General features: G+C 45.8%; 1 protein-coding gene and 1 long non-coding RNA gene across 3 annotated transcripts; both read right to left on the minus strand.

Annotated features, from left to right (window-relative positions):
- Positions 1 to 1,637: 1,637 nt before the first annotated feature.
- On the minus strand, positions 1,638 to 6,746 carry ZNF706 (zinc finger protein 706). Of its 2 annotated transcripts, none has more exons than XM_040548648.1 (4): positions 6,568 to 6,746; positions 3,920 to 4,056; positions 2,625 to 2,732; positions 1,638 to 1,953 (listed from the first exon to the last, which is right to left on the minus strand). In XM_040548648.1, the coding sequence occupies exons 2-3, from the start codon at positions 4,052 to 4,054 to the stop codon at positions 2,637 to 2,639; spliced, it is 231 nt and encodes a 76-aa protein (XP_040404582.1). In that variant the 5' UTR covers positions 4,055 to 4,056; positions 6,568 to 6,746; the 3' UTR covers positions 1,638 to 1,953; positions 2,625 to 2,636. The 2 variants fall into 2 exon arrangements, with proteins under 2 accessions (XP_040404582.1, XP_040404583.1); XM_040548649.1 differs by lacking the exon at positions 6,568 to 6,746 and adding an exon at positions 4,432 to 5,630.
- Positions 6,747 to 9,223: 2,477 nt separating this feature from the next.
- On the minus strand, positions 9,224 to 11,970 carry LOC121065680. The gene is made up of 2 exons (XR_005817246.1): positions 11,585 to 11,970; positions 9,224 to 9,925 (listed from the first exon to the last, which is right to left on the minus strand). It is a non-coding gene; the product is annotated as an uncharacterized LOC121065680 (long non-coding RNA).
- Positions 11,971 to 12,946: the final 976 nt, after the last annotated feature.

The following is a 12,946-nucleotide window of genomic DNA, read 5'->3' on the forward strand; positions in this document are numbered from 1 at the left end:
CATACGGATACATCCCAGAACATTTTCCAAAGTAAAACCAGATTACCAAATACCAGTCAGTGCCAGAAGCATCTTTATCCATTTGCACTCAGCATATTTTAGACAAACTACAGCATCAGAACAGTTAGGTACGTCTCCCCCGTACAGCACAAAGGTTGAGAGCAGATTTCTTGCCTTGTGGGAGCCAGTTGGTCAGGATATAGTTATTGATAACATCAAAGAAAAAATAAATGAAGGGTTACATTCTGATGTCAGGTGTACAAGTGCAGTAGTGGATCACTCGCAGAGGAGAACAACATCATCTATAAAAGTTAAGTGGTACACAGGTTATCCCGGAGTGACTATAATACAGAGAAACTTCATGTCAAAGGAAGTATTTACACAGATACTGTCACAGCAAAGAGGACAGGAAGCTAGTCTCACAGAAGTAGTTCATTAAAGAGCAAAAGAGTGGACGAGGACGAAGGCTTTGACTTTATATAATAAAATACCAAGTGCATTCTTTTAAGTGAATGAGTCTTTGAGACTATGGTCCTAGACTTTAGGAAGCCATTTGAGGGTCAAATGTACAGTCCTGCTGCGCAGCAAGGGTTACTTGGACCACCACAATTTTTATTTTTACATCCCTTGTAACTACAGAAAGTCACAGCAGTTGTAGCATTGCTTCTTACTGGGAGCTCTCAAGAAAAGCTCTGAATAAGCCCCCTCCAAATCCCAAAGACAGGATTTTGTACAGCAGACCCTCTAGAACAATTCAGATGTTTTTTCACTACTTCTGCACCATACATCTGGGATTAGAACTGAGCCCAGAACATTTAAAGGCTAATCACGGTTAGCTTCTCAAGTGTTTTTGGCCAGAGCTATTATCCAGCTTTTTCTTGTCACTGCAACTTTAATCGCATGCAATTTCTTAAGCTAGCCATAACGTTTCAGTTACTTTGGCTCTCTTTGAACAGGCTTATTTTAAGCTGGTTGTGAAGAAGGGCTATTAGTGGCTGGCTATTTTATGTACTTCCTGAAGAGCTGCTACTGAAATAACCAGATGCATTTGAGGGGGAAACACATGCGGTTGACTGCTCGAGTATCTTCAAAACGCTTCTCAAATCAAATTCTCAACTCAGAGCAGAGTTGCTTTTAACTAATATCTGTGAGTGTTTTTCAAGCCAGCATCCCCAGAAACACTAAATTCTATCACCTCTCAGCTTCCTCAGGCACCTACCGACTATTAAGGAACACAAGCCTACCACGAGTCTCTCCAGTGCAAGATTCCAAGGACCTAGCTCCCTCACAGTACAAGAATCCCCTTTGAAATGGCTTGTAGCATAGACTCCAATACACAGGACAGAAGCGTAGAAGGAAGTCTCACAATTCTCGTGCAGCTTCTAGGGAGCTCGCCGTGCCTCTCGAGTCTGTAACTTGAACATTAGCGAGTGAGCTCAAGCAGGCAGCACATCAACCAGTGAATCTGAGCAGCTTCCCTCTTCACTTAAGATTCGTTTACTGTAATGTACATTACTTTCAGTGGAATGATACTGCTCGTGTTTTGGCAGGATGGGGAAAATTCCACTTTGTCTTTTATTATTTTATAAGGCAGATAATGCAGAAAGTTGAAACAGAACTTCTACAGGCATTTAATCTGTGATATTGTAAAATCAAAGTACTACTTTATTAAATGAGTTATTTTACACAATATGAACATCAATATAATTACAATTGTAAAAAATTTTTTTTTTTTATAACAAGTATGGACTGATTTTTCAGGATTTCCAAAGAGGGCACAACTGTACATTTACACAGAATTGTCTTTGCGTGAAGCCCAAGAGGGAACAGCATAAAAATATGAACGTTTCTGTAGCCCCTTCATTTTTGCTGATCAACAGTTTTAGAAAAGCAGCTGCAGGTTTGTTATGTAAGGTCTGACAGTAGAAGAGTCAATAGGTGCCATGACTTCACCTACAAAAAACAAGAACAACTCCGTTAAGCTGAACTATTACACAATGCTGTTTACCTTTGAGCGAATGAAATGCCATAATACTGTTTTTTTGCCTCATTTCAGCCTTTAATTATAACCACTTTCAGTTACAGCCTCACAACTGGCCGTCGAGAAATCTCTTCTGGAGTTAACGCAGAGGTTACATTTTGTATTTGAATGCAGAAAAATCTGCATTCACTTGCATAGCTTCAGGAACAAAGGCGGCTGAATTGTTGGAAATATGCTAAACAATTCTGCTTTCATTACATGTTTTGTAACCCACAGATCCTATTTATTATAAATACTTTGTTCAAAGCAAAAAGTGCAAAAGCTAACATTTCAAAGCAGTAACTAATGAACAAAGTATTCCTACGACTCTACGGATGACCATTTCAAGTAATGTAAATACCTTCCAAAAACACCCTCCGGACACAGTGAAATGCCACAACCACTTCAGCTATGTAAGTATTAGCTTTCTTCTTGATGCAACAGTTCAGGAGTTTAAATTTAACTTACAGTTATAGACTTTTTATATCAAGGAAAATGAAGCAACTTGTAAGTCCCAGTTGGTGGGGGTAAAAAAGACAACCAAACAAAAAAATGGTTCATAATATACCTTCTCAGATAACGATTTAGAAATTAAGGTAATGACCTGTAGACAACTTTATGCCTGAACATCAGCCAGTTCTGGAGGAAGTGGAGTCTTAGGATGCTTGCTTTCAAAGTGCTGTTTGAAGGTCTTGGGATCCGGCATTTGTGTCTGATTAAAGAGAGACATTTAGCTTTATGCACAGTACAAGAGTTAGATGATACTACAAAACCTGCTCCCCCCTAGGTTTTTCTTTTTTTTTTTTTGTGTAGGGGAAGTAAAACATCTCTTCAGTGACACTGTCTAGAGACAGGAGCACCATTAATTTATCTGCAGATTAAGAGAGAATATTTAACCTCAGGTTTCCTGAGGGGTATTTAAGTACTAGTATCATACCGTCTTGGCATCTTCACCAGCAGTTATTATTCTTACTAGCAATCTGCCTGCAAACCTTACATTTCATACAGTAGTTTGATAAAAAAACCCACCTCCTTATTTCCAACAGCTAAAAGGTGAGCACTGATCCTTCTCCAAACCAAATCTTTATGAAAGCTATTCACTGTTTATCAAGGGGCCAGGGAGTTGCGTTGCTCAGTCTGACCCTCTGCTTGGCACAAGCAGTCTCAGACTATTGCTACAACATATTTGCAAGCAACAACTGCCCAAAGTAATTGCTGCTACAGTCCCATTTCACAAAAAGAGGAGCTGGCTAAAAATACCTAAGTGAGCAGCCCTTAATTTGGAACCTTGATTAAGACTCAAAAAGTGACAAATCTATTCTAAAATTCACCGTTTAAGTGAAAATGGCAAGTTTATACTTCAGCTCCAACACTGGAACGCTCCAGAAGAACACCCATAAGGAAAATATAATCTGAACAGCGCTCAGATTTCTGTTCTCTCATCAAGACTTCTATTCTAATAGAAGTTACCGTATATTGAACTTGCATTAAAGCTTTTGGCAGCATCCAATACCACCTTTCCCCCTGCACATTAACATCAACAACCAGTGATGTTAGGGCAGGCCAATTTCATCACAAAGAGAAGATCTTTCTACCCGGAGGCTAATCAGGAAGTATTTACAGCATACTGAAAGTGCACGCAGCCCCTCACAATTCAGGGAGATGACTGAACTACCTGAACCAGATCAGTACGCGACCTCTCAATTTCTCCTATCTCAGTTATCTATACAGCTCAGTGATCTGTAAGCAAGTAATATAACAGATACAAATGCTTACAGTAACAAACTGGAGAGCCACTTAAAAGTGCTTCAGTTTACGCTGTATAATCTTCTAAAAGTTCTGCTCTAGGCCCGGAGACAGACCTGCCCACAATAATATTTTGCCTTCGGTCTCCCTTACCCTACAGACAGTGCAGGTATATATCAAGGCAGCCTTGGCTGCAGCCTTCTGATCATGTCCTTGTTTCTTTTTTTGCTCAGCTTGCTTTTTGGCATTTTTCTGCTGCGACTGAATCTTCTGCTGTCCACGAGCCATATCTACAAACAAAAAGAAGACATTTAGTCTAGAAGTGTGAGAAACTACCGCTGCTAGCCGACTCAGAAGCTGTGACTACGAATGTAAGCAGTCGTGCTGTCCATGCACTCTGGCCTACAACTCCCATAATTCATACACAACGGACATCTGTTTAGGCTCTTTACTTTGTGAAGATCCTATGGTCTCTGTATCTAAAAAAGATGCAACAGTTTTTTAGTCCATACTAAAGTTTCTTCCTCTGAAAAGCTTCCAGGTTTAATTTTGACAAACGTCTTCAATATATGGAGACTCAACCTTTATTTCTGGAACTTGGAACAGGTTTCAAGAAAGGGAAATGAGAAATGTTCCCCAAGCTGCATCACCGTCTTCTGGTGTACCTGCTGTGATCTGCTTTGGAATCAGGAACGGTAAGAATGATGTGTCATCCCTCTTTATCCAAGGCTGTTTTTAGAGGTGGCCATCCTTTTCGATCTTCAGCTGATTTTATATGCATGCATACATATTTCTTGGAAAGACAGGCGTAAAGCTGTGTCCACTGGAAGCCACTATTCTACACAGCCCACAAGCATAAAGGAAGCAAACGCTATTGCCACCTGCCATGAGAAGGTCCACCACAAACAGAAATGAGGTTGAAAAGTCACATTTGGTGGAGCCGCAAAGCAGCACGTTCTACACCAGGAAGGCTCCACCTGCGTGCAGCCCACCAGGACACCCAACTCAGCCTGTACCCCAGGCAGGACTGGGGCGCACCGACACGGCAGGATTCAGAACGCGGTTATATAACCCAGCAGCCCACTTCCAGCTATTATCTTTCTTACAGTCCCTCGCGTCCCACGCATAATCCAGTTGCGTGGCTCTCACAGAGACGCGAGGCTTACTGCACAAGCGCAGGAGAGCTACTGGAGTCCACCGTTTCGAGGACAGCCAGTTAAGGTCTAGTGTTCCCCACAGGCTGGCAGGTTGGTTACTGCCCATACACAAGCTGCACATTTCCAGCGACGCAGCACTCTGCGGGGACACAGTCGGTCCGTCACGCAATCCTTCCAGCAAGGACACAGGCTGGAGGGAGAACAGCCTGTCCAAACAGAGGCCGAGCTCCCGTCAACACACACAAGAAGCCCTCACTGCCATTACAGAAGTGAAGTTTCTCTGAAACACTCCCTACATCTGGGCATTCACTAGCACCGCGTGGATTTCCAGACACGGAGCATCACAGCGCCCAGCACTGAGCGGAAGGACAGCCCTGACCCAAACCAGCTCGCAGCCACCGGCAGGCACCTCTCAGGCCACACTCCCATTTTTTCAGGGTGTATCACGCCACCACGCAGCCCTGGGCAGCAGCATTAGGCTACATTTTCAGCGCTCCCTCCTCCTTCATCAGCCGTTTCTGTAAAAGCCCAAGTAATTCCACAGCGATTATTCGTATGGCTAACAAAATCTGTCTGAACACAAGAAAACACCAATTGTACTAACAAGAATGCAGAGATACATGTGACATTCAACAGCTCCCATGAGCTGCAGCACAGGGCGTTAAACTGAAACCACCAGCCTGTTTCACAGCCAGCAGATCCTACAGCTACCCTGAAACATCCCAGCCAGGGCCTCTCGCTGTTTATGTACATCACAGCTCCGCAAGAACACTGACTCCCCATTAAAAAAAAAAAAAAAAAAAAAAGAAATGAGGTATTGCCAATTGCTTCGCATACGTTATAAAGAGCCATGGTTTCAGTTCAGTTCTATTTTCTTGGGATTACAGCAATCTCTCAAGAGTCAGGGGCTGCTGACAGAAATTTTCACGAAGCATTTTTATATCGCTTTGTATTTCGGCCCTTGAAAAGGGCTGCTGAACGAACACACCGCAGCAGCTCAGTCACGCTGACCTTGGGTGCAGCAGGCGGGCAGTGTTCTTAGTTAAGCCCCAAACGAGAAAACACAACCGAGAACATCTGCTTAAAAAACATCAACCTTCACACGGCGCCTGCGAGCAAAAAAAAAATCGAGCGTTTAGACACCGCAAATTACACTGATACAGCTGAAACGCAGAGAACGAGTACTCGATTAGTGGAAAATTAAGGTTAGTCGGGTTATTAGGGTGTTAAGAGAGTGCTAAAATCACCCCAAAGTTTGTTTATGGGAGTAAAAGGAGACACAAGTGAGCCCACCGACGCCCCAAACCCGCATTCCGACGGCCCAGGGCAGACAAGCGCCGCTCCCCGGCACCAGGCGGGGAAGCCCAGCAGGCCGCGGGGACACCGGGGGACGCGGGGACACGGCGGGGCCGCCCCCGGCGGGCTCAGCCCCCTGCGAGGCACCCTCCGCACCCTCAGCCCGGTACCGGCAGCCCCGGCTCCCCCCCCGGCTCCCCGGAGGCGGCAGGGGGAGGCCGCGGGCTCAGGCAGGGCCTGGCGGGGTCCGTGTGGCCGCTCCGAGCCCCCCGCTGCCCGCCCGGCCCCGGCCCCGGCCCCGGCCCCGGCCCCGGCCCCGGCCCCCGCCCGCTGCCCGCCGCCCCTCACCCGGCCTGGGAGCGCGGCCTCAGAGCGGCAGGAGAAGGCTCCGCGCGGCCCCGCTGCAGCCGCCGCCGCCTGCCCGCGAGGAGGAGGAAGGAGGAGGAAGGAGGAGGGCGACCACAGCGCATGCACGGCTCCGCCCCGGCCCCGGCGGCAAATGGCGGCGCCACCGCCGTTACATAACGAGGCGGGGTGGGGGGTGGGCCGCAGGGGAGCCCCGGGCGAGCGCGGGGGCGGTGGTTTCGTAGGGTCGTGGCATCGTTAGGGGTGGAAAAGACCTCCGAGATCACCTGGCCCAACCATCCCCCTGCCACCAATGTCACCCACTGAGCCGTGTCCCTAAGCACCACGTCCAACCTTTCCTTGAACACCCCCAGGGACGGTGACGCCGCCGCCTCCCTGGGCAACCCGTCCCAGTGCCTGACTGCTCTTTCTGAGGAGAAATGTCTCCTCATTTCCAACCTGAACCTCCCCAGGCACAACTTGAGGCCATTCCTTCTAGTCCTGTCACTAGTTACCTGTGAGAAGAGGCCGACCCCCAGCGAGGGGAGCAGGCCTGGTAAAGGAGCGGAGGTTTGGGACGGATGTCCTCACATATCCCAGAGGAATGTGTGTGCCCTCCAAGCTCGCACACCCACACAGAAAAGGGGAAAGGGAAGCAGGGTGACATCCTGCCACTCTTTGAGCCACTGCTGTGGCTTTGAAATAAACCTGGGGTCCCCAAACAGTCCTGCATCTGGGGCAAAACAGCAAACAGGAACACGCTTACCTTAACTAATTACTAGGTGTTGGCGTTTTACAGGTCAGGCTAGATGACTCTTACCGTTCCCTTCCCATCTGAGAGAGAAGAAAAGCTACAAAAAAGTCCTCAAAACAACAATGGTGCCATTGTTATGAGTCATGCCCCTAGCGTGACAGCAGTTACAGGGCAGCTGCATAGCGAATTCTGACACTTTAAGTCACTGGAAGTAGGTCTGGATGTGACTACAACTAACACAGTCAAACTATAAGCCTCTGATTTTTTTATATATATATATATAGATATATATATATATGTATGTATGTATGTAGTATATATATATATAAAATATATTTTCCCCAACATTCCCATTTTCAATATTTTCTTCCACATTAAAGTGACAGTGCTGAAAATGAAATTGCATGTACTTGAGCAATGATATCCACAATCCACACTGCATTCGAATAGTCTTGGCAGTGGGTTCTGAACCTTTGGAAAGCGCAACTCTAAAAAACCTTGAAAGTGCACGTGTGCATGGTTGTGGGGCTGCGGGGGGAGGTGGGCAGCTCGGGTTTGGTGTTTGGAAGCAGGTGGCTTTCAGAATGAGGTTTTGCATTGATCAGAAAGAAGGTTGTGAAGTGAAAAAATAGCTTCTCTCCTGGCTGATGCTGTTCTGGGAAGGCTGCTGACCTCAGCAGTGTTACTGGAGTCTGCTTTCAAGGGTCATGTCCCCATACGGAGTCACTCCTACGCACTGGGCTGGATGAGAATTTCAAATAAAGCAGATTTCTTGACCGCACATCGAGCTCTGGCTTGTCTCTGAACCTTCTCCTGCTGTCGGTAGAACAGAGATCTTGCAGGACAGAGGACCACGGTCATCCCTCTGGCTGCTTTGTCTACTGCTGCCTTTGCTGTAGCCCCTGGTCACAGCTTCGGTTCCTATATTGCCCAAATCATTTTGCAACTTAGACACTTCCAAAGAGACTATTAGGAAACAGAACCCATTGTGAAAAAAGAAAACGAGTCCCAGTAGTTGACATTTCTATTATGAAGATAAAAAAGAAAATTTCCCTTTTGCTCTAAATGATTTTTCAGACTTTATTCACTACGTGAAAGCGATTTATCACACTGAAGGTGATATTTACATGCACATGTACGTGCAGGCTAGCAGAAAGGTGCAGGGTGGATACAGTGAGCTGGTGGAGGCGAAGCTGGCCTGTGTGCTGGATGTTTTGCATAGCTCTGTCAAAATGAGGCAGTTGTAATTGCAGTTTATCTGGCTGACGGACTTCCTGTGCTTTGTGTTGCTCCCATATGAGGTAAAGCAAGCCAGAGTATATGAATGAAAGTAAAAATAGACGTTAAAATGAAAAATACAATAACGCTTTAAATGGAAATGTTGTATTTTCAAATTACTAGAAATATATTGTATTTTTTCTGTCTTCTTGTTTATTTATTTGATTATAAACAACTCTCGAGCACTACTGATGTTACCAAATATTCTGTGTTAAAATAGAGTAAAAATCAATAATACCTCTCAGTAGTTAAGGGTAGACCAAGTGCAAGGAGCTTGCCACTATGTCCAAGCCAAGCCATACAAAAATGTTTCAGAGGCTGGAATTCATTGCAACCTGTAGGGACATCATACACATAGAAAATAGCTCCAAATGATATTGTTAAGGCATTGTAGCTCTTGTGGAGCCCCTAAGTACAGTCTATATTAAAAAAAAAAAAAAAACAGAGAGAGAGAGGGATCTTTTCATGATGACACAATTTATCAGAAATAAGGTTTTAATTCAAGGCCAAGCATCAATGTGGTGAACAACAGGTTGAAAAGGACTGACTGCGAGGGGCCGTAGTTGCTCACAGGATGATGGTAAGAGCTATATAGGGTAGAAGTATAAGAAATTCCACATCTATTAGTACAGTCTTATTTTATTTACAGATACGGCCAAGAACAATGGGAGGAATGATGTACAGCAAGATTATTTGTTAATTATAATTTTTTAACAGTCTTGACTGTTAGTTACCCTCATGCTTATCTCTCATCTCATTGAATTCTAGGCCCCCATCATTTCCTGGGCACACACACAGGGGTGTGATTTTTGTCATGAGGCCAAAATCCCTATCCTGCTCAGCAGCAGCTCTCTGGCACTTGGCTCTCGTTGTAAGTCAGCTTGGGCTATCTCCCTTCAGAGAGACGGGCGTCCCCAGCACAATTCCTTGCTGCGAACCACCTGACGTTTCGACATGTGTTATTAAACCCACGTCGAGTACAGCAGTGCTGCGGTGCAGGGCAAGTTTGCTCACAGCAGAACAGGTGGGGCTGCATCTCCCTTCTGAATCAACTCCCGCGAGCGTCTGCCAGGTCCTCCCACCGGCATTCCTTACCACATCTTCTTCCTGCTTGTTTTCTTGCGTGCTTGCTATCGATCCGGTGTCGCATCGATCAAACGTCACCTCACCGGCCAAACGCTGGCTGGCGGCCGAGTGCTGCCCTTTGCTATTCACGTGTGGGATGTGTACACGCCAGTATCGTGTGCGTGGCTATCAAGTGATTTTATTTGGTGCCCCACCACGGCACGTCTGCACGTCTTCACGAGTGAAAGGGGACATGCCGTGGGCCTGCAAGTGATAGAGATCGCACTGCATTTTGTGGATGCAGACCAACGCTGACAGGAACACAAACAAGAAGAGATTAGCTCTGCAGCAAAAGGTCGTAAGGCTTAGACTTTGAAGCCGATATCCTTTGGAAGGGTATTCAAAGCTGGTGCAATGATAGGTCAGCGACAATATTGCTGAATTTCAGGGGCAGGGTGACAGTTGTAGGCAGAGCTCCAGACGGGCTGGAATCCTCCTCTGTTAGTATTGTTTGACATAAACCATCATGTAACAGTACTTACTGTAGCTGAAGGGCCTGACAGTGGCATTCTGCTCATTTACCCTTCCTCTGCCTTATGGACTTTTACTTCCTCCCTCCTCTGTGTGTTAGTATACCATTCTTTTCCCTGTAAAAACATTTTCCACAACCACTGCTTCAGCTTTCATACGTCCTGTTCACGCCTGCCTGACACAATATTGACTCCTGTCCCCCTGTTGCCCCTTACTGTCATGTGCTACTTTTCACAGTGGGATGTTGGCATCTCATGGGCTTGCCCAATATTGCTGTTGTGGCACACACACAAAAGAGTGAGTTCTTAAACTACATACTTGGCTTTCAGTTTCACTCAATATTTAGCTCTGCTCTTGCATGAGATGATACCAAATCACAACACATACACACTGTAGAAAGAAATGTTTTAAGGCATGTGAGGGTATGCATCTTTCTGCATGTCACTGCAGAACTAGCTATTTTGTAGTGCACAGCATGCAGATCCACAAGTTTCTTCAGTGAACTCTCCTCTCTGTTGGAAGGAGGAAAAAATGTCCACGGGAGGATGTGACACGGAGCTGCCTACATCCTCTGAGAGACAAAAAAAGAGCGGGCTTGAGGAAAAGGCTCATGCAGAATGACAGAGAGGGAGGCAGTCAAAAGCTGGGAGATTCAGGTGCTGAAAGGTTGGCAAGGCATATGAGAGAGTGGGGCAAAGATTGCCTTGTGGCCTGTAAGTATTTTGCAGTCTCTCCTCTTTTAAATTCATGTTTTTGGATGTGGCTTCTGCTAAAAACAGGGTGCAAATGCCTTTCTCAGCGTGTCACAACTTTTTGACCAACCCACATAGGCGAACTGGAGACCTTGAGAACATATGCTTCCGTTCTATGTAAACAGCTAAAAATAGATTTCAGCTTTGCACAGCATTACGTACAGTTTCTATTTTTAAATGCACACAAATTAATCTCATGCATTCATTCCTTTTTGCACGTGCCCTCCATTCATGCTTTTGAGCCTCATACGTGCTGAAGTCCCCGCCTTATCTTGAAAACCAATTTATCTGCAGATTTTAAATTAAAAATACCAAGATTTCACTCCTGCTCTGAGGATATATTTAAATATATGTATGAAGAATGAGAAAAATCCTTGCACTATGCCACATGCATATTAAAACATGTGCAGCAATTGTAATTAAAACCTCTTAGAAACATGCCAGCCTTGTTCACAACTTGTCTCTAGCCTCGAGGAGGGCAATACGTCCCTCTGTCTGTGCTCTTGAGTGGTTGCACATCTCAGAGAGGCCTCTACATTGAGGCTTAAAACATCTGCCAGCTCTGCTTGCTTCCTTCTGCAGCCCATCTGCAAGACTCCACCCTTGTACCAGCAAATATTTTGGTAGCTGCTTACTGTACCTTGCAGAAGCGGTGCTTCTCATCCACAGCCAGCCCCTCCATCTGTCTTTCAGTCATCCACGTGCAGATTTCGTTGCCATTCTGGGACTGCTAAGCCGTTTGAAGCACTTTCTGCTGGCCAAATAGTATGTGAAATGGCGCTGGCAGGGAAGCAGAGGCCAAGGACACATCCCAGAATGACACATCCTAGGATGAGCACAAGGACTCAGCGCACAGGAATGGGCTCTACAGCTGCTGAACATGCCCTGTGGAAAGAAAGCAGCCTGGGACATCCAAAAGCACCACACACGTTGCTGGTTTTCCCAGGTCTGCAGCGCTGGCTCAGCCTCAGCAGTCCGCTGCTTCAGGAAGAGATCAGTGAGAAACATCTGCTGGATTTCAACTTTTTCCTTTTCAGATGCCCCGTTACCCTCACTCTGAAATCCCTGTGTGACTTAAAGGCAGGAATCCAAAGAGCCTGCTACAAATGGGGCTGCGAGGGTTGCTCTGATCGCCAGTGTTTCCTTCCAGCTGCTGACAGGGCTCCGAACATACTAAGGTCTAGCTCACAAACATTAGGGCATAAATGGGACCTGGCAAGAGAAATCGGGGGAATGATGTGGTTTGCACCAGTTGACTGGATCCCACTGCTTTCTGCAAAAGATCCCAGAGTGCACACAGTGCGGCAGCAGAGCAGTGCAGGATGCAGAAGCAGAACAGAAAATACACGTGAGAAGCAGCCAGCAATGCCAAAAGGCTGCAGCTACATAGAGGCAGAAGACATTGCTCGCAGGGCAGTGAGGTGGAACATACCTCCTGATTGTCAGAGTTACTGCAGCTGAGCTCACGTGGATATAGGAAGCCCATGGTCGTGTCCCAGTAGATTTAAGTTTACTCTTAAGACACTCAGAGTGCCACAGGACGGAGGAACGAAAATCCCTTTTCCTGCTATATGGCTTCTGTCTGAGCAATGCAGGCAAGGGGCTGCTATTTCACTTTGTACTTTAGCCTGGCTTCTGCTTAGGAACTGCATGAGAAATCCAAGGAGGATGAATTATGCTTCTGTGAAAATCCTCCGTGCACATCTCCAGTCAGGCAAGACAGAATAACACTTAGAGGACAGTCCCAGAGCTGAAAAGAAGCAAGAGCTGGTTATGAGGTAGCATTAGCTACAGACTTTGCATATTAGTATTTACAAGGCTAGAACAATTTAAAGCTCTCATTTAAAGTATGTGATTAAAATAATAATAATGATAATGATAAAGACTCATCTTTGACTGCTGGTCTTTAAAGCTGATTCAAAAATTTGCTCTTGCAATTTGGCTAAATAATTATAAGGAACTGAAGTGGAAATGCCTGGTGCTGGAGGCTTGCATGTCAGTC

The sequence above is a fragment of the Cygnus olor genome, chromosome 2 (genome assembly GCF_009769625.2).
Source record: "Cygnus olor isolate bCygOlo1 chromosome 2, bCygOlo1.pri.v2, whole genome shotgun sequence".
In the NCBI taxonomy this organism is placed as follows: domain Eukaryota; kingdom Metazoa; phylum Chordata; class Aves; order Anseriformes; family Anatidae; genus Cygnus; species Cygnus olor.